The sequence below is a fragment of the Kwoniella bestiolae genome, chromosome 1 (assembly GCF_000512585.2).
Source record: "Kwoniella bestiolae CBS 10118 chromosome 1, complete sequence".
In the NCBI taxonomy this organism is placed as follows: Eukaryota; Fungi; Basidiomycota; class Tremellomycetes; order Tremellales; family Cryptococcaceae; genus Kwoniella; species Kwoniella bestiolae.
In genome coordinates, this window is record NC_089241.1 from 723,930 (window position 1) to 742,017 (window position 18,088).

Consider the following 18,088-nt stretch of genomic DNA (forward strand, 5'->3'; position numbering starts at 1 on the left):
GAGCTTGTGGTGGCGACTGGATCAAAGCGATGTTGAGCGAGTTGAGAGTTGACGTGAATTGACTTGACTTGATAAGCGGGTTTGACCGTACGTTACGATATGTGAATGATAGATAACCTATGCTTAAATGGTAAATGGTAAATGGAAGATAGATGAGAATGGGGGAAAGGGAGAGAAGAAGTTCAAATATAACGTATATGTATATGTATGATGAAGGATGGATTATACGTGGAGCAATGAACGACAATGACAATGACAATAACAAAATAAGTCGTGTGAAACGCGAGGACAAGGTCAAATCCGAACAATAAGAAGATTGACGTCTATTATAAGTTATTGTTCTTTGTAACGTGTATGTACAGTCACACCTACAGTCACAGTTATGATCGAAAACAATGAAGAATGATCGATGGAAACGAAAGAGGGGATCTACGTTTTACAAGAACAATAACAATCAACAAAAAGAACAATAACGGGTTTTAGGTTGTTGTTGTTGTTCGGAGGATATACCCATACAACGGTACAGTAGGTCAGGTAGGGTGTAGGGGTCGGGAATTGACGATCAATCCTCCTTTTGTCTATTATCTTTTGTTTATGATTATTGTCAAATGTTTCGGAGATCAAGGTGAGGCGTAGAGGGGATGTGATGAGTGAATGAGTGGTATAGTAAGGGTCTGGTCTATAGCATATGAAAACACGTTTAAACCGAAGAAGATGAGGTTGAGCGCTGAGTGAAATGATCGTGATGGGGTTCAAAGGAATGTTCACAGTCAGAGTCAAAGCAATGACGTTAAGCTATGGTAAGAACTCTATACTGAATTAGTGGGTGAGTCAATTGAGATGTAAGACAAAGACAGAGAGAGAGGAAGGAAACCAAGGCGACTGTCTTTGCCTTTTATCTTTTGACTTTGATTTTCCATGATGGAGTGGAGTACCCTCCCATCACAGATGCTGATACGACGCGATGCATCTTGCTTGACGACCGAGGTGGGAAGAGAGTAAGATGCGACGAGTAAGAAGTAAAAACAACAAAAAAGCGAAAAGATGTACCGAGCGTCTCTAGTTAGGTACAAAATGGTGTCGCGTTGGTCAGTGCGAAGTGCTTTTTGTTTTTAGGGTACAGACATACAGGTACACTGCTAAAACCCGAACAGTGCTCATAGTTCATCCTCACCTCCGCACCCCTAGGATTACTCCACAAGCACCGTTCATGTTTAACACCCACACACAAACACAAACTCTATCTTGTATATCCTAAAACACAGACATCCGTTTCATACAATCAACGCCACTATCAGCTAGTCCTAACCTCGGAGATGGGGATGGAAACGAAATCAAGACAAAACAAAACGCGAAAGGGACCATAAACCACCGGTTGGATCATTGTTTCTTTCTCGTGGCGCTGTAGTATAGGACGAAAGAGTAGAGGATGTATGAACGTCTCATTCATCCCTAAACTCAGAGACGATCCTGCATGAGGCGTGAGAATTAGGGAAGAATTTATCCTGGAAGAAGGAAGGACTATGAGTCTATTCAGTTCGATGTCATGTTTATCCTTCTGGACCTGATACACCAACGAGAATGAGAAGATCTCCGGTTGTTTGATTGTGCTTGATCGAAAGAACGCGATGCGGTGCAGTATGATCATCATAGTGGTGGATCATGCAATCATAGTGACATCAAGTACTCACTCGGTTCCCACTAATCAATCAACCAGTCATCATCTACACATACAGTGTACCTCCAACTACCACATTGTACTATACAAGTAGAACTATCGACGGACTGAAAGGACTCCCTATCCTCATTACCATGTATACTCACTCTCCTGCTCTATCCAGTTGGACCACCAACTCCAGCATACCAGACCACTCAGGTACCCGTTCAATTGAGAATGACCAAGACCATAGTACAGTAAATCCGAGACATGGCGTAAGAGTTACAAGTCAATTCAGGTATCGCTGTGGCTTGATTCATTGCTTTCTTTCCTATTCAATCGAGCGACGATCCGTGCGTAATTAACGGACTCCGCCTCTATAAGGTGTGGTGCTGAATGGAGCCTCTAAGTCCAGTCAAGCGTGATGGTGATGGTGATGAATCGGATACATATTGTGTTCTATGAGGATCATCGTGTAAAACAATGCTAAGCGAGCTGGACAGCAGTAGGCTCAATTCCTGTGCCCAAATCGAACGTATTGGATACTCATCAATCAATGCCATCGCTATATCTGGGAAATTAAGCCCGCCAACTATCAAAGAGCAAAACCCATGCATTCTCTCAAACCTACTTCTTCCCAGCTACCATCCTCTCCAACTCGCTCGTCCCATACACCTGAAACTCACCCCCACCCCCAGCTGCTCCACCCATCATCCCCTGTTTCTTACTATTCTTGTTGACCCCAGCAAACTCCCCCATCTTACCTCCACTCTTAATCATCCTACCCTGTTTCCTGACCGCTTCATACATCCTTCGTTCAGTTTCGTTCCTCGCCGTCAACTCTTTTCCTCCCTTCGTTTCCTCCTCTCCATCTTCTCCCTCATCAGCATGTTTCCTCTTCCTACCCTGAGGGGCAGTTGCTGAACTGGTCACCTTTTGTGTCTTGGTAGCGGGAGTAGAGGAAGAAGAAGAGAGTTGACCGGGTGCTTCTCTCAATGCGAATGATTTGGCCAAATGACCAAGATGGATTGACTTGATGTGGAAGAATTTCTTTTCTTCCAGTGGGTGGGTCGAGTAGGCTCGGATGAATGATGAATAGGCTTTACGAGCTAGGGTCGCGTTCTGTACATTCGATTAGACTACTGTCAGCTCTTCATACCCTTCCACTTGTACTTCATTACCATGAATGTGGTATCATTCATTTCCTTCATTATGAAGCAGACAGAAGGAAAGGGAGTGGGGAAAAGTCAACTCACCAAATCACCGTCCAAGACCCATCGCTCAAAGCCCAATTGAACGTCCGTCGCCCTATTCTCAAACTCATATCCCTTCCCACCGAATCCCTTCCTAAGCACATCCTCCACCCCGACCTGCTGCAACTTCACGCCTCCCTTACCCTCCGCATGTCCCATCTTATTTTCCACCCATGGTACCCACTCACTCTCATTCTGCGAGATGAAAGCCCACGCCTCACCTCCCTTTCCTGCTCGCGCCGTTCGTCCGACTCTATGGACATACTCGTTCGCTCCTCCTTCAGTGGGTAAATCATATTGAATGACAGCTCGGACGAGGGGGAGATCCAATCCTCTGGATGCTACTGACGTCGCGAATAGCACTGACGGTTGAGCGGAAGATCCAGCAAAAGACTTGAGAGAGGCCATACGTGTTCGAAGGGGGAGGGAACCGTGTAATCTGTGTAGGGTCGTGTTGGGGAATAAAGGCGAGGTCAAAGTGATCAATTCACTATCAGAAGGTTTATTGCTCTTCTTCTTCGCTGATTTAGCTTTGGGCTTGCTAGATTCTCCATTCACTTCATCCGTACTTTCATTCCCATCCTCTTCATCTTCATCATCCTCTTGAGCAGGTGCATTATCTCCCATCTGAACCCCTCCGAGGAGTTTCCAATGAAAGTCCACCGAATCCGTCGAACTTAAAAACACTATTATCTTCGTACCCCTTTCCGTGTCGACTTTCGCAGCAGAGGCAATCAACGACCTCAACAGCGCTACTAGCGCCACCAGTCGTAATTTCGTAGGAATCACGACATACTTCTGCGAAAGCTGAGAGGGAGGAGTGAATTTGTCTTCAGATTCAGCAGGTATGACGATCGCACCGGCCTCTTCGATCGCAGCCTGGACAGCACCGTCCTGATCCTTATCCTTATCTTTCTTCTCTCCGTCTTTCTCGGGATTCGAGCGGAATACTATAGGATCTCTCAGAGCCATGCCCGACAATTTCTCAACTTTCGGATCGACCGTGGCCGAACACAATACATTGGTTCTACCCCTATTCCAAAAATTCCATCTCATCGATCCGCCCCCCTCCTCGTCCAGCTCTTTTTCAATGTTAATTTCGTTCTTACGCCTCCCCTCCAAAGCTTTCAAGATCCCTTTGATCGTCTCCTCGAATCCTAGATCCATCAACCTATCCGCTTCGTCTAACACCAGAAACATAGTCTTGGCACATTGGAAGGAAGATGTGTTTTGCAGGTGGTCCAGCAGCCTACCAGGGGTAGATACCAGTATGGGCAGACCTTTCCTCAATCTAGCTTTCTCGTGGGTCCTTGTAGATCCACCGGTGAGAAGACCTGAGACAAGCCATCTGGTGAATTGTCGATCGTCCTCTTCGTCCAATGATAGACTCATGGATATGAGCTGTTCGACGACTTTGGATATCTGCTGGGCCAATTCCCTGGTAGGAGCCAGAATTATAGCAAGGGTACCGATTGATCTGTCGATGTATGATAATTTGGACAAAGGGAGGAGGGTCTGGATGATGGGTAGAAGGTATGATAGGGTTTTACCCGAACCTGTTTGAGCTTGGATCAAAACGTCTCTTATTGGCTTGGAGGTATCTTCGTTTTGATCTGGATCCAAAGGTGAGGATAGCATATATGGTAAACAGGATCGTTGAATACCCGTTGGATTGTCTACGTGCATCTTAGTCTTGAGGTGTCGGACCAATAGTGGGTCCATACCTAGGCCTGCGAATGTTGATGTGTCGCTCACTAGTGGGGCATTTGAGGGTGCACCGACAGGTTGAGCTGGCTGAGATGACGATGAAGGTGCGGGAAGAGGATCGGCAGTGAATAAGGAAGAGATGAACTGAGGTGCTTTGGACTGAGATTGGGATTGAGCAGGAGCTGAGTTGGAGTGGGAGGGAGCAGGTAATCGGGATGGCCCAGCTTCTGATCTTGCGGGTGGATGCTGACGAGAAGAGGAAGGGCCGGGAAGGGACGATCGTGGTTTGGAGACGTTTGATACTGGTGGCCTCTGAGTGGGCTGAGATCTTGATGGACCAGCTGCAGCATTTCCACCTGCGCTGACACTTCTAGGCTGAGGAGCTGATTGAGGTCTAGGTTTGGGCGGAGCCACGAAAGAAACAGGAGCGGGGGTAGGTTGAGGCTTCGACTCAGCGGGGGGTGGCGGAGGAGGAGGAGCAGGTAGAGTGGTAGCTGTCTGCTTGAGGTTCTTGTATGAATCTCTGGCATCTCGTTTGGCTTTCACACTATGAGTGACGATGTACTTGTCAGCTATCGATCTCGTGGGAGAATGTCCGGATGAGTAGCTCACCGATCAGTCCATCTTCCACCCTTTTTCGCTGCTACTTGTCTGACTGCTACTCCTGAAGCGGGTACTGCGAAGTTGAGCTCTATACCGTCATCTGCCATGTTGTTTGAGCTTGTTATATGGTCTGTGATCTATGTTAAAGATATAGCTAAGAATACAGTTAAGTTACTTGTATTTTTGCATCCTCAAAAGGTGGACATCAAAATCTCTTAGAGGATCCTCCCAGGCACGGCAGCTCGATCACGTGGTTATCACCACGAACTAGCCAAAACAAATATGACGTGTAGCAAACAACCTGGTATTGTTTTTGCCAGTGGAGGATGTTCTTTCAAAAGTTGAAGGTTATCCTTGTTTTCGTTTGTGCAGTCCACTACTCTTTCGTACGGTTAAGCGACAATAGGAGCTACAGGACTACGACGTTCACTACACAAGTCGCTGTGGATGAAACGGATATAGCATCAAGTGAACGAACAGGAGGATGTTCGTCCTGGTCGGTGTTAGGGTGAGCTCATCCATTGCAAGGTTATATATCTTTCACTCACTTCACACCACAATCGGTAGGATACTATCCCAGTCGCTCCAAAGACATTCGACGTATCCCCTGCAATTACGATCTCAGACGCTATCAACAGAAAGTGAGCTGTATCTTCTCCCATTCCCGCTGTGGGGTTCGTTAGCTGACAATCAAATGGTGAAAGATATGCGAACAAGCTCGTACCGGATAAAGGTTTAGCTTTATCCCTTTTCGATATCCTCACAGCCGAAGATGGAAAGGTGACGTGGGGTAATGGTTTGATGTACTACAAAGGTTGGTCAGCTGCCTCAAACGCTCATCGTTAATTTCATAACAAGCTGATCTAATGTATTATACTTAGTGTCATTCCGATTAATGCTCTTTGCTCCTTTCGTTGGGGAAGTCATAGTGGGCAAAGTGTTGGCTACTACTAAATCCTACATACGAGGTATGTCCGCTCATTCACAGCTGAGTAACGGATAGTGGGCCCAACTTCAGCTGATACGTTCCTTGAACGCAGTATCCCTCGGCTTCTTCCAAGATATATATGTTGTCCCTTCCCTTCTTCCTCCTAATTCCTCATAGTGAGCTATCTCTTCTGTGCGACATGGCGATACCAGCTGATCAACCATGTATATCTCAGTGATCCAGACCAGAAGAAGTATTTTTGGGTATCAGCAGACGAGGACGGTACGATGTTGACTCAAGAACAACTAGCAAATAGTATAATAGCGGGTGCGTCTCATACCTCCTATCCCTTTCACGAACAGCCGCTATCGAAGGAATAGAGTCCAAAAGCGTACAGCTGATATTTCGCCAACCCGATGACAGATCGACTATACATAGATGATGGAGAACCAATACGTTTCAGAGTAGATTCAATAGACTGGCAAGATGTCAGACCTACCCCTCAAAGTGCACTGGCCGAGATTGGAGGAGAGGGGGTGATTGAGAAAGATCCTATTGAGAAAGCTGGATTTAAGATCCTTGTGAGTTTCTGTCTCATATCACAGCTCAACACAGCTACCCGTACCCCAAGGCCTGCGGTGAGCTGGTAAGAGCTGAGTTCTGTGATGATGGTAGGCTACGATCGCCGAATCGGGATTGGGAGTGACGTCTTGGTGGTCTCAGGGCGAATATGCGGAAGAAGAAGGTGAGGAACAGGTGTATGAGGAGGGTGTACAGGAGGAAGCGAAAGAGGAGGGCATGTAGGCTCCACGATATGAGGGTATGGTCGGGTTGGTGGAGCTTGGAGTTGATTAGAACACTTTTTATTTCTTGGAGACGACTCTGGAACGACTATTGGTATATCATATGTATAACATCTTAATCACAGGACTCGCGTGTCACTATACCTTGAGGGATTGGTTGGTATGGTTGGTATATTGTGCTGCCCATCTTTTTCGATTTCTTTCATAGATGTTAGTGCAGGAGAGAAGTGGAAATAGTTTAACCGCCATTTAACCGAGTCTGTTAGTGTCACCTCCACATGAGATGACCACATTGACAATGACGTCGAGCGAAAAGCGAATGATTCGATGACCACATAGCTGAAATGCATGCAGCACTTAGAGCAAAAGATATAACAGCATAGTCAGAACCATCTGTTATTAAGCTATATCAACCACGATAGATTTTCTATATACTCTACATTTGATCTTTCAAATAGCTTTCTCCAAAGAACAATATTCATCAAATAATCGCAACAATGGCATCCACCTCAGGAGTAACCCGATTGATCGTCCATCCCAACGATTACCCATGTAAGTGACCATTATCGGTTAACACGCCGTATCAATGGGACAAGAAGCTGATGATATTCGCGAATAGGGGGTAAAGTAGGAAAAGACAGTATGGCCGGACGATTGACCAAGAATGCTTCAGAGCCAGGATTCCAGTTCAAGCCTGAGCAGCCCTATGCCGAGGTGAGTTCAACTATTTCACACAACTATCTCCCCTATACCATGTCCTGTAGACAATGCTTCACCACGTCCCATCCATGTCAAGGACAGATCCGATAGCTGATGATCCACAAAGCTATGGATGGGCACCCACCCCACCAACCCCGCCTCACTCTTCACCTCCCCCTCAACCCTCCTATCCAAACACCTATCCTCGAACCCCTCTCTCCTAGGATCCTCAGGACACAAATTCAACCCACCCTTCACAGGTGCCAAAGGGTCTGGAACAGAAGATCAAACAGAAGGTCACGTCCCGTTCTTGTTCAAGGTATTGACTTGTAAACAGGCTTTACCGTTGCAGATTCATCCTAACAAGGAGTTGGCGAAGAAGCTGCATGAGGAGGATCCGGAGAAATACCCTGAGTGAGTGGGTTCTCCCTTGGTATTTTCTATTCAATATCACTTTTACCTGATCTGCACTCCATCGCATCGGTATAAATGGAATAGTCTTTCTGCCAATGAATCTTGTCCTTTTGAAGAAGGATTATTAACTCACTTGATGTGCTACGACACAGCGTAAACCACAAACCCGAAATCGCAGTCTGCCTCTCCCCCTCCTTCCTAGGATTCGCCTCCTTCAGACCGTACGACCAGATCGTTGTATTTTTCAAAAATACCCCCGAGATCAACAACCTCTCTTCCGAGATACAATCAAGTATCGACAAATTCATTAAATCGCCTAATGGAGATAATCTACGAGATGTTTGGGAACAATTCCTCAAGCTCAGCGATAACGAGAATGTGGTCAAGGAATATACCGAGCGAGTCCTTAAGGAGGGTGTGGATGCGTTTAGGGAATTTAAAGGAGAAGGGTTTAGTGAGAGGGAGAAAGAGAATTTGGTTAAGGCTGTGAGGTCTTCGAGGGAGTATTATCATGGTGATGGGGGGTTGTTTTCTACTTTGTGAGTTGTTTTTTTGGTTATGCGGTTACGCTGGCTCTGGCATATTGCGCATGGTGGGTTGGGCTAATTGGACTGGGGTTAGGTTCTTCCTTAATCTTGTGGAACTGAAGAAGGACGAAGGGATTTATGTGGGTGCTGATGGGCCTCATGCATGGTTGGAAGGGGGTGAGTCGTTTGTGCTTCAGAGATAGGTGCCCACAGCCAGCAATATCCATGTTCTCAATACCCCAACTTGTTGTGTTATGACAACAGATTGCAAGCTGACATGTCTCCAATAATCATACAGAAATCGTCGAACTCATGGCCATATCCGATAACGTCCTCAACGTAGGCTTCACCCCCGACTCCGATAAAGATGACCCATCCCTAGTATCCAAAACAGTCACCTGCAAGTCTAAGACCCCCCAGGAGCTCAAATTAGATTCCAAGGTATTTTCGAAATCGCAGCAGGGAAACACAAAAGTATATAACGTCCCATTTGAGGAATTCAGTATACTCAAAATATCGGATGATGATCAGTTGAAATCGTTTGATGGACCTGCTATAGCTATTGTGCTTAGTGGGGAATGGGAGATATCAGAAGAGAAAGCTGAGGAAGGGAGTTGTTGGTTCGTTGGTGCGGGGAATGCAAGTTCTTGGAAGAATGTGGGCAAGGGCAGTGGAGAGAATGGGGATCCCCAAGTTTGGGTGGCGTTTTATGATGCTCAGGCTGAGAGGGAGGAGGTCGGGGAGAAGTGAGTGTTGGGGGGGGGGGGGTGGATGATGCATGGCGGGTATATGTATGCTACAGTTACATAGTGAAGTGAAGAATGGAATGTATATTTCAGATACTAGCGAATGGAATCGGATGAAGTAGAATCGGATAAGAATACAGTGATGAATGAATTGGAAGTATACAACGATCGAGAGAAATTACTGTACATATACGATGAATGAGTGAAGGATCAGAGGTGTACATATACAACGAAAAGAGAACAATCGCTTTACGATAATTCATCTTCGCCTCGATGAATATTACTCGTCTTCATGTACACCTTCCTCGCTTTTCCTACTTCTATTAGGCCCAATCACCGCTCTCAGAATTTCATACCCTTTCATCTCGTCTGCAAAGGACACATGAGATTAGCAGGGTGCACGGCATCATGCACATGTGATGTTGGTAGGATTATATCAAGTAAATAAGCTTTGTAGATGTGGCGGGTATGTCTCCCTCGCAAGACAGTGTATGAAAGAGTGAAAGAGAAAGTAACGCGAGTGAAGAGTATTGAAAAGCGCAAGAGCAAGAGAGAAAATTGGTCTGCTAGTCGGCATCTGGCAGCTGATATCACTGTACAAACAAGCCCCGAGAAAGAAAGATCGAAACTCACCTTTGATGCCTTTCTCAATCCCCTTTTCAAATCCCCTACCACCCCTCGAGCAACCCTCATTATCGACTTTCCAACGCTTGACCTCGTCCATCATGTGAGCTTGAATCTCTTCATCGCAAGTTTGCAATTCGCCAAGTAGCTCGGCGAGTCGGGCGTTGTGAGGGTTCAGTCGAGCGGTGAGTTGGGCGTAGAGGTCGTTTCTTGTAGAAGAACAAGCACAGGGACGATGATAGTGTATCAGCTTGTTGGTTTCTCCAAGGACAAACGACCATCAGGTGTTGGTTCTTCCATCTGGTCTGGTCTGGTGGAACTAATCTTGCCATGTCATGAGATGAGATGAAGACTTACAGCTCTTTCTTGTGCGTCGTATCCTTCGCAAGTAGCCATTCAGCTTTCTGCGAATTACAGCCCAAACAAACGTATCAGCCTATCCCGTCCAAATCAGCTCAGCTCGCTCACTGACCTTCTCCTTCGAGTCCTTCTCGGCCGCTTTTATAGCTTCCAATTCCAACTTCTGGTACTTTGCTGCCGTCTTACCTGTCCACAGTACATCCGTCTTATCAATACGAGGTTAGGCTAGGTCAGGTTGTTCGTTGAGAGGGGAACTAACGTTGGAGGTCGGACAACATTTTATTGAGATCTGGTAGTCTGTTCATCGCTCGTCATATCAGTATCAAATGCAAGAGGTAACTCCCCGTGGCGTACGAGACCAATCTCGTTGATGATTACGGGCAGTAAATAGGAAGGAGAAGAAAGGAAGACTTACTCCTCTCCAGCTTCGCTCGATCCCCGCTCGCTGGAAGATTCATCTTGGGATTTGGGAGTCATCTTGCTGTGATGTGGATCAGTAATAATATGGATGCGATGAGATTTTTTTGGTTGACCGTGAAGATGGATTGTTTCATATACTTTGTTCGTTCGAGAGAAGGAATGAGGAAGAGAAGAAACGAAGTAATTGACAACAACGACAACATCAGGTATCCGTAAATATATATATGAGATGATCTCGTCAGCTCATCGTTGATGATCAACCCACGGACACACGTTAGTACTAGTCCAGTCAACCCATCCTTTGGCATACATTGATATTTGTTACTTTACTGCATATCATGTTATCCTATTCGATCCTATCCTATTCCTATCCTTCTATATCAAGATACTCAAAAGGTCATACAAAGTCAAAGTAAAACTTCATCAAGAACAAAAGACAAACACCCAAAAGTGAAAAACAATAACCGAAAAAACAAACAAATGTCTATAGTGTTATACTTCATACCTCATCACAAACAGTGAAAAGCATCGAGGCTAATCTGACAACGGGTTCCCTCCATCACTCTATACACAACCGACCAGTCGTCCATTAATCCTCCCTCTTCCTCTTCTGAGTTAGCGAAGCCAACGCAGCCTGCAGCGAAGGGGGGTTCGAACCTGAGCTGCTTGAAGAGGAGTTGGTAAGAGAAGGAGGTAATGGTTGACCAGTGGGACCATTCAACACTATAGCTTTCAACAGCCTATTTTCATTCTCCAACGAAGTGTTCTCTGCTTGGAGGGCTGCCAATTGGGCTTCAAGGTCTTTGGCACGTCTTTCCAAAGCTTGTTCTCGCTCTTTCTTCTTGGCTCGGAATCGCGCGGAAGCTTCGGTATTACGTCTTCGTTTGCTGTTTCATCGAACAAACATCGTTAGTACATGATAGCGAACATCACAGCTGATGATGGGGACGAGAAGGTACTCACTCCTCTTCGATCTCCACTTGCCCCGCACCGAGCTGCTTCAACCTCTTGGCACCTGTGATCCTATCGTCAGGCGAGTCGCCAAATATCGATGCCGATCCAGGCAAGACATCCGAGGTGTTTATGCCTGCTGGAGTCTCACCCGATGAAGGGGTCTGAACAGGATTGTTGTAAGGTGTAGGAAGGGGGATGAGGTAGTTTGGCGGGATCGAGGAAGTAGCAGCGGCAGCGGTCGCACCGTGAGAAGATGATTGACCAATGTACGCAGCAATGAATGATTCTAATGTTGGTGCATTGCCATTACCGTTCTTCTCGTTCTGCACGCCGGAGTTGGTAGGTGTCTGAGCGATGGGTGTAGGAGCAGGAGCGATGGTTTGGTATGATGTTGGTTTATCCTCTGGGAGGGGTGCATTCTGCTCGGATGGTGATGGGACATTACCAAAGTTTCTGAACAGTTCGTCGGCATGGAGGAAACCCCAGAATGCCTCTTCCTGCTCTGGGTTCATGGCTGCTGATGGAGGGGTGTTACCTGGAATGGTATTGAGGGCTTGGAGATGTTCTGGTAGGTCCGGGAACATGGTGTAAAGTAAGTACCGAGAGCGGCGTGTTACTGATGAGAAGAGGCAAATATATCTAGCGGTGGTCGTTGAATGCGGTGAGGGTTGTTCCGTCTAATTTGACTTCGAGTGATATAAAGGATCAGTGAAGCTGAGACGTCGAGGGGGGGATAAAAGTAGCTGGGTTGGTAGCTTTTATCGGACCGAGTGGATTGGATTGGATTGGTAAATGCGGTGTGTTGTTGTGAGATGTCGCGATTTGATGGATGGGTGGATATGTATATGTATATGTATCCTTTTCTCTGGTTGATGGTTGCTATTGACAAGAGTAGGGGGACAAGGTGGATAGTGTAATCCGTTTTTGATGGTGAAAGAACGTGTTTGAGGGGTAGAGGCGTTGATTCTCCCTTTTCCTTTTTGTTTTATTGTGATGATACGTCTGTCGATGGTGATGTGGTGATAGTCCTTGACTATTCAAACCTAATGTCGATCTTTTGATACTTTTGTGATCTTGACGACCTTGACGTATGTTTTGACGATGACCAAGTAAATAACAGTTGAAAGCAAGAAGATGGTTTATTCCAAATTGATGTAGAGAGGGGAGGGGGGGAATTTGGAATAGTTTGATGCTCGATGGGAGGGGGGAATTTGGAATAATCGAGTATGACTGAGTATGACTAGGCATCGAGTGAAAATCAGGGTAACACCTCGTTTTACTCCGGTCTAATCCCAATAGGGTAAGTGGGTCAATAGCAAATTTGATGGTACCTCGCCTTAACTCCACCTGATTGGTTGATGCTGCTTGGTAAGCACATTCCGCCACAGTGGGTATAATCGGCTTTTCCGCACAACGCAGACATCGGTCTTAAGATTACCTCCGATGAGTACTGGAAATTCGAGACGAACGGCTGATGTGCCACTTTCAGTAAGGGTGTTGAATGCACGTTTGAGTGTTTCCACGGTATCAGTCGTTGCTAGTACTGCTACTGCTGGTTGTTGCTGCTCGCTCGCTTGCTTGCTTGGTTCAGTGTCCGAGGTCAGCGTTGGATGGTGCAAAGGTCCATTTCGACAAACGTCAACAATATCAAAAGCTAGTTTCCTTCATCCTTCAAGACTTCAAGTCTAACCACTACATACTTTCAAAAACCCCTCGACTTCTTACGCTCAGAGTTTGGACAAGATGGTGGTGAGTTGACTGTTTGTTTTGGCTCTAGGAGGAGATTCGAGATGGGGAGGGAAAGGATATCGAGGAATGAGAAGGGCATCAGAGGTTATCTAAGGGATATAGGACGGAGGACACGGGATCAACATTACAGCAACAACGAGCGCACCAACACTGAGTTACACCAAGACGAGCGGGAATCAGAAAGAACGATGGGATGCGAGGAGACATGATACTCTGAATTCAATGGTCATACACTTGGAGTGTGCAGCGCAGTCTTCCAGACATCAATGCCATGATCTTATAGATTTGACTTTGGTGTCTGGATGCTATCGCTGTTACTCAGTGGCAGAGGATCATGACGTGGGGTTGGGAAGAACCGTTGGATGAACCAGGAATGTGTACTGGGACAACAGCTGATTCCGTGCTCTTTCCTCTCATAGCAATCCACTTTCAAGCGATTCGTCGAGGTAGGCCGAGTTGTTCTCGTGAACGACGGTCCCTCAGCCGGTAACCTCGCCGTTATCGTCGAGATCATCGACCACAACCGAGTGAGTGGGCGTTTCAAGATATCATCATTGAAACGAAATGCAGGAGCGACGAATCCAGTGGAAGATTACTCATGCTGATGTCTTCTACTCACCACCAGGCTCTCATTGACGGACCTACCACCTCCGTACCCCGACAAGCCTTCCCTTACCGAAACCTCATCCTCACCCCTTACACCCTCGCTTCCCTCCCCCGAGGTGCCGGTAACGGTGCTGTCAAGAAGGCGTTCGAGAAGGCCGGTGTGCTTGAGAAATGGCAATCTAGCGGATGGGCCAAGAAGTTGGCTGCCAGACAACAACGAAAGGTGAGTTTTAGTCTTCTGCTCAGACTCAGTGTCAATATATCACTATCACCATCATTACACTGATGTGTATCCTCCCTAAGCATCCACTTTGTATTTGTCCAACTCATGCTGATATATTATGGTACATTCAGAACGCCTCTGATTTCGACCGATTCCAAATCCAACTCGCCAAGAAATCGCGACGAGATGACGTACGAAAGGCTTACATCAAGGAGAAGAAGGCTTCTGCTTAAGTAGCAGTCTAGCGCTAGCGGAGGAGAGGGGGAAGAGGGTAGAAAAAGAACGGGTTTATCATTGTAGATGGATCGATTATAGATCTGCAATGGGTCGTTGCTTTTGGGTTGCGTGTTATGACATTCCTGATATCGCATATAACGTTTGTCGCTCTCAGACATGAAGATATGAGGCCTAGAGACGTGCATCTGAGGAGACGGGACTGACCTTGAGTATATCTGGAGAAAGGTTCGATTTGGAGACAGCACGGGTGAAGACTGGATGAAAACGATCGTGTCGAAGGGGAATCTGCTTTGCAAATCATCCTTGGGCTTGAAGGGCAAGCTCGAAGATGCGGTATGCGGTATCCTTGATCGCAACGAAGCCGAGAGCGCTCAGTTGATTTCTCTTGTATGCAAGGTCAGCAGTATACATTGATAGCATCCATCTGACAAGATGCTACTTCCCTGTGAGGTGTGATATGGTAACATAAGCGTCTAAAGTATCAACGGTGATATCCGAAACGAGGACAATTCAACTTCGATTGCATCGTCCACTTGGAGTTCGATATACCACATCTTCCACTTATCATCCCATTATCAGACTTGACATCAGACACAAACATACAGAATGACAAAGCTAAAAGTAGGATGGCACCGCGAGCACTTCCTCTCCCCCTTACTGCAATTTGCAGAGCAAGATCAAGGAGAGACCTTTGAATTGGTCGAATGTCCAGGTGGGACAGGGGAGATGCAAGTCAAGTTGAAGAATGGGGAGATTGATCTTTGTATCGGTGAGCTTCAGACATGAACACCCTGCCTCGTTGGCGGTATCAGCTACGTTTGAGTGAGGAGACTGACTTGCTGGTTGATCTGTAGCTCTCACCGATGCGTTGATCGCTGGGTTGGCTAATGGTCAGACGTCTTATAAGTTGGTTGGAAGGTATATTGCCAGTCCCTTGAGATGGTGAGTATTCGCTTTTACCTTGGCTTTAGCCATGAGATATTGCAAGCTCTGAGTACTGGCTGAATGTCAATGCTACATAGGGCCATTATAACAGGTAAAGAGAGCAAGTACAATACCATCGACGATCTGAAGGGTACGACATTTGGTATATCACGATTGGGCAGGTGGGTCAATCAGCTTCGGATTCGGATCGAGTCAAACCTGGCCATCTAGGTGGCTGATATGATGGAACAACTCTCAGTGGATCGCAAGTCATGGCTTCTGTACTATCGTTGAACGAAGGATGGACAGAGGACGAACAACCCAAATTCAAGGGTATGTCCCTCGAGCCATCTCTGCTGAAGCTCAGCTGACACATCACGTCGTCCCATCGCAGTAAATGGCCAGTTCAAACCGCTCAGAGATTCTGTAAACTCTGGTGAAAGTGGGTTCAATGTTTCTACTATTGTATAATTATATCGCTCCCAAGCTAATTTACGACGTGGATGTAGCCTCTGTATTCCTGTGGGAATGGTTCACCACGAAACCGTACGTGGATTCAGGCGAGGTTAGGTTCATAGGTTCGGTGTATAGTGAGTTGTCTTCCCTGCTATCACTCTCGAGTCAAGACACCATATAGCTATAGCTGAGAATCTGCCATACCATCATGAACCATATTCATAATACTGATCCGCAATTCATCCCCCCGATCAGCCCCATGGCCCTGCTGGCACATCGCTGCCTCCCCCACCTCCTCCTCATCTCAAATATCCAAATTCCTCGCATCCCTTCAACCATACGTACAGAAGTTCAATTCCCCCGAATCGCGTGAGAAAGACGACGTGGATTTCGTCACCTCGTATTTCGGGCATCAGAGGGAAGATGTGGTTGAGTGGCTGAAGAGTGTTAAGTGGGAAGAGGAGTTGGCGGAGGTCAAGGAGGAAGTGGTCAAGGATACGCTTAGGTGAGTTTATACGTCGTCAGTATCTGTATATGTATGTGTAAGGTGTAACAGTAGCTGATATCGAATGGGGATGTAGGGTTCTGGCTAAAGCTGGTGTGGTCAAGGTTGAAGCGGAGGAGTTGGATATTGGTGTCTTTGTGAACACCGATGTAGCTCGGGTTGTATAACTTCTCTCAAAGCATAAGGGAAAAAGGGAGTCACCATGCATTTCTCGATGAGATGACAAGTACGCAGACCGAGGCCTGCGATCACATAAGCTGGGTGATGCATGCATGAACATCACCATCCCATAACCTGGAAGAAGGATGCTTTCCAGATAGCAGCACGACATCTCAGTATCCCTCCACTCTGAGATAACGAGCGATGACGCACTGTGCGGTGGAGGGTGATCGATGGGATCACAGCAGGTGTATAATCGATCGTACCAGTGTATGTTCATATATCACACACTCGTATGTCTTGGTGTTGTACATAACTCTCTCCGTCTACCTACTGCATCAAAGCCTCTCACGCAAGCTCAACCCTCATCCAAGCTGTTCGCTACTCGCATACTCAGGAAAGCATCAACAATGTCCAAAACCCCCTGGTTACCTCTGATCGAGCAACAGCTCAAGGAGAACCCAAAGTCTACTAGTGGGTTTCCTTTTTCCATCTTCTTACGATGCAGGCTGTTCGAGAAGGGCTGAAACTGATATACGGATTATTTGAACTGCAGCCTATGCATTTTCTACGCTTTCAGAGGAAGGTAAACCCAAAGTACGATTCGTGATTCATCGAGATAGTGAGTATTACCTACCATCTTGCATATTCCACTTCATCTCTCCGTTGACTACCCCGTATTACCGAGAATGTCGTACATAAGCTAATACCCCCCAAGTCACCCCCAATGCCCTCCTGTTAACCACAACCGACACCCGAATGTCAAAACCCCAACACCTCGCCCACTCTCCCACAGTAGAAGTAGCATGGTGGATCGAACCCACCAACGTCCAATTCCGAATCACAGGCCAAGCCATATCCATCCCTTCGCCCAATACGTCCCAAGACTTCCAACGAGCAATCAAGACCCTCGGAGTGGAGGGGTTGGAAGAGGGCAAAGAGGAGTGGTGGGAGAACAAGAGGAAGGAGTTGTGGAAAGGTGTCAGTGGTCATTTGAGAGCTGGGTTCGGAAGGCCGACACCGGGGAAGAAGTTGAGTGAAGTTGAGGGGAGCGATAAGTGGCCCGAGACTATTCCTGCTGAGTCTGTGAGTGCCCGTTTCATCTCTTGTTTAATCTTATATCTAAACGAAGATCTACAAGGTCATCATACCCCAGGTCTCGTTGCTGTCAATCACCCTCATTTGCTTCTGCCTGACACATGACTTGATTATATGATCCTTTTGATATTTCCCATGTGTCGACCGGAGCTGAATAATTGGTTTTTCAATCACAGGACAAGCCAGATGAGCAAAAGACGATCCAAGAAGCATACGACCATTTCGCCATCATCGCCATTGCACCCTCCGCTGTCGAATACTTGGAGCTCAAACCCGTTCCTAATAGACGTACGCAGTGGAAGAGGCAGGAAGGTGGAGAATGGGAAGAAACCAAGGTTGCTCCGTAGACGACCATATATAGTACCTCTGTAGACCATGGAGAAAGAGAACAAGGACAGCTCGATATCCAATTAGGTTCTCAAATCACGAGAGATGA

The 18,088-nt window shown here is 46.6% G+C and overlaps 8 protein-coding genes across 8 annotated transcripts; 5 read left to right on the forward strand and 3 right to left on the reverse strand.

The window, feature by feature from the left end:
• Positions 1–2,284: 2,284 nt before the first annotated feature.
• On the reverse strand, positions 2,285–5,327 carry I302_100271 (uncharacterized protein; the record flags this gene model as incomplete). The annotated part of the gene is made up of 3 exons (XM_019190288.1): positions 2,285–2,779; positions 2,914–5,164; positions 5,230–5,327. The coding sequence occupies 3 exons, from the start codon at positions 5,325–5,327 to the stop codon at positions 2,285–2,287; spliced, it is 2,844 nt and encodes a 947-aa protein (XP_019047036.1).
• A 377-nt stretch (positions 5,328–5,704) lies between these two features.
• On the forward strand, positions 5,705–6,952 carry I302_100272 (uncharacterized protein; the record flags this gene model as incomplete). Its single annotated transcript, XM_019190289.1, has 8 exons — positions 5,705–5,728; positions 5,788–5,861; positions 5,925–6,034; positions 6,102–6,188; positions 6,261–6,324; positions 6,384–6,475; positions 6,572–6,729; positions 6,824–6,952. 8 exons carry the CDS (start codon positions 5,705–5,707, stop codon positions 6,950–6,952), a joined length of 738 nt encoding a protein of 245 aa, XP_019047037.1.
• A 496-nt stretch (positions 6,953–7,448) lies between these two features.
• On the forward strand, positions 7,449–9,341 carry I302_100273 (mannose-6-phosphate isomerase, class I; the record flags this gene model as incomplete). The annotated part of the gene is made up of 6 exons (XM_019190290.1): positions 7,449–7,503; positions 7,571–7,665; positions 7,778–8,064; positions 8,217–8,603; positions 8,686–8,768; positions 8,890–9,341. 6 exons carry the CDS (start codon positions 7,449–7,451, stop codon positions 9,339–9,341), a joined length of 1,359 nt encoding a protein of 452 aa, XP_019047038.1.
• Positions 9,342–9,617: 276 nt separating this feature from the next.
• On the reverse strand, positions 9,618–10,798 carry I302_100274 (uncharacterized protein; the record flags this gene model as incomplete). Its single annotated transcript, XM_019190291.1, has 6 exons — positions 9,618–9,706; positions 9,971–10,170; positions 10,319–10,365; positions 10,434–10,507; positions 10,581–10,618; positions 10,737–10,798. 6 exons carry the CDS (start codon positions 10,796–10,798, stop codon positions 9,618–9,620), a joined length of 510 nt encoding a protein of 169 aa, XP_019047039.1.
• A 532-nt stretch (positions 10,799–11,330) lies between these two features.
• I302_100275 (uncharacterized protein) lies at positions 11,331–12,279 on the reverse strand (the record flags this gene model as incomplete). The annotated part of the gene is made up of 2 exons (XM_019190292.1): positions 11,331–11,628; positions 11,705–12,279. The coding sequence occupies 2 exons, from the start codon at positions 12,277–12,279 to the stop codon at positions 11,331–11,333; spliced, it is 873 nt and encodes a 290-aa protein (XP_019047040.1).
• Positions 12,280–13,438: 1,159 nt separating this feature from the next.
• I302_100276 (60S ribosomal protein eL14) lies at positions 13,439–14,506 on the forward strand (the record flags this gene model as incomplete). Its single annotated transcript, XM_019190293.1, has 4 exons — positions 13,439–13,444; positions 13,864–13,971; positions 14,070–14,273; positions 14,405–14,506. The coding sequence occupies 4 exons, from the start codon at positions 13,439–13,441 to the stop codon at positions 14,504–14,506; spliced, it is 420 nt and encodes a 139-aa protein (XP_019047041.1).
• A 610-nt stretch (positions 14,507–15,116) lies between these two features.
• I302_100277 (uncharacterized protein) lies at positions 15,117–16,562 on the forward strand (the record flags this gene model as incomplete). The annotated part of the gene is made up of 8 exons (XM_019190294.1): positions 15,117–15,279; positions 15,365–15,452; positions 15,533–15,616; positions 15,694–15,767; positions 15,829–15,876; positions 15,944–16,024; positions 16,146–16,395; positions 16,472–16,562. The coding sequence occupies 8 exons, from the start codon at positions 15,117–15,119 to the stop codon at positions 16,560–16,562; spliced, it is 879 nt and encodes a 292-aa protein (XP_019047042.1).
• Positions 16,563–16,964: 402 nt separating this feature from the next.
• Positions 16,965–17,999, forward strand: I302_100278 (uncharacterized protein; the record flags this gene model as incomplete). The annotated part of the gene is made up of 4 exons (XM_019190295.1): positions 16,965–17,028; positions 17,111–17,176; positions 17,273–17,640; positions 17,829–17,999. 4 exons carry the CDS (start codon positions 16,965–16,967, stop codon positions 17,997–17,999), a joined length of 669 nt encoding a protein of 222 aa, XP_019047043.1.
• Between the last annotated feature and the right edge of the window lie 89 nt (positions 18,000–18,088).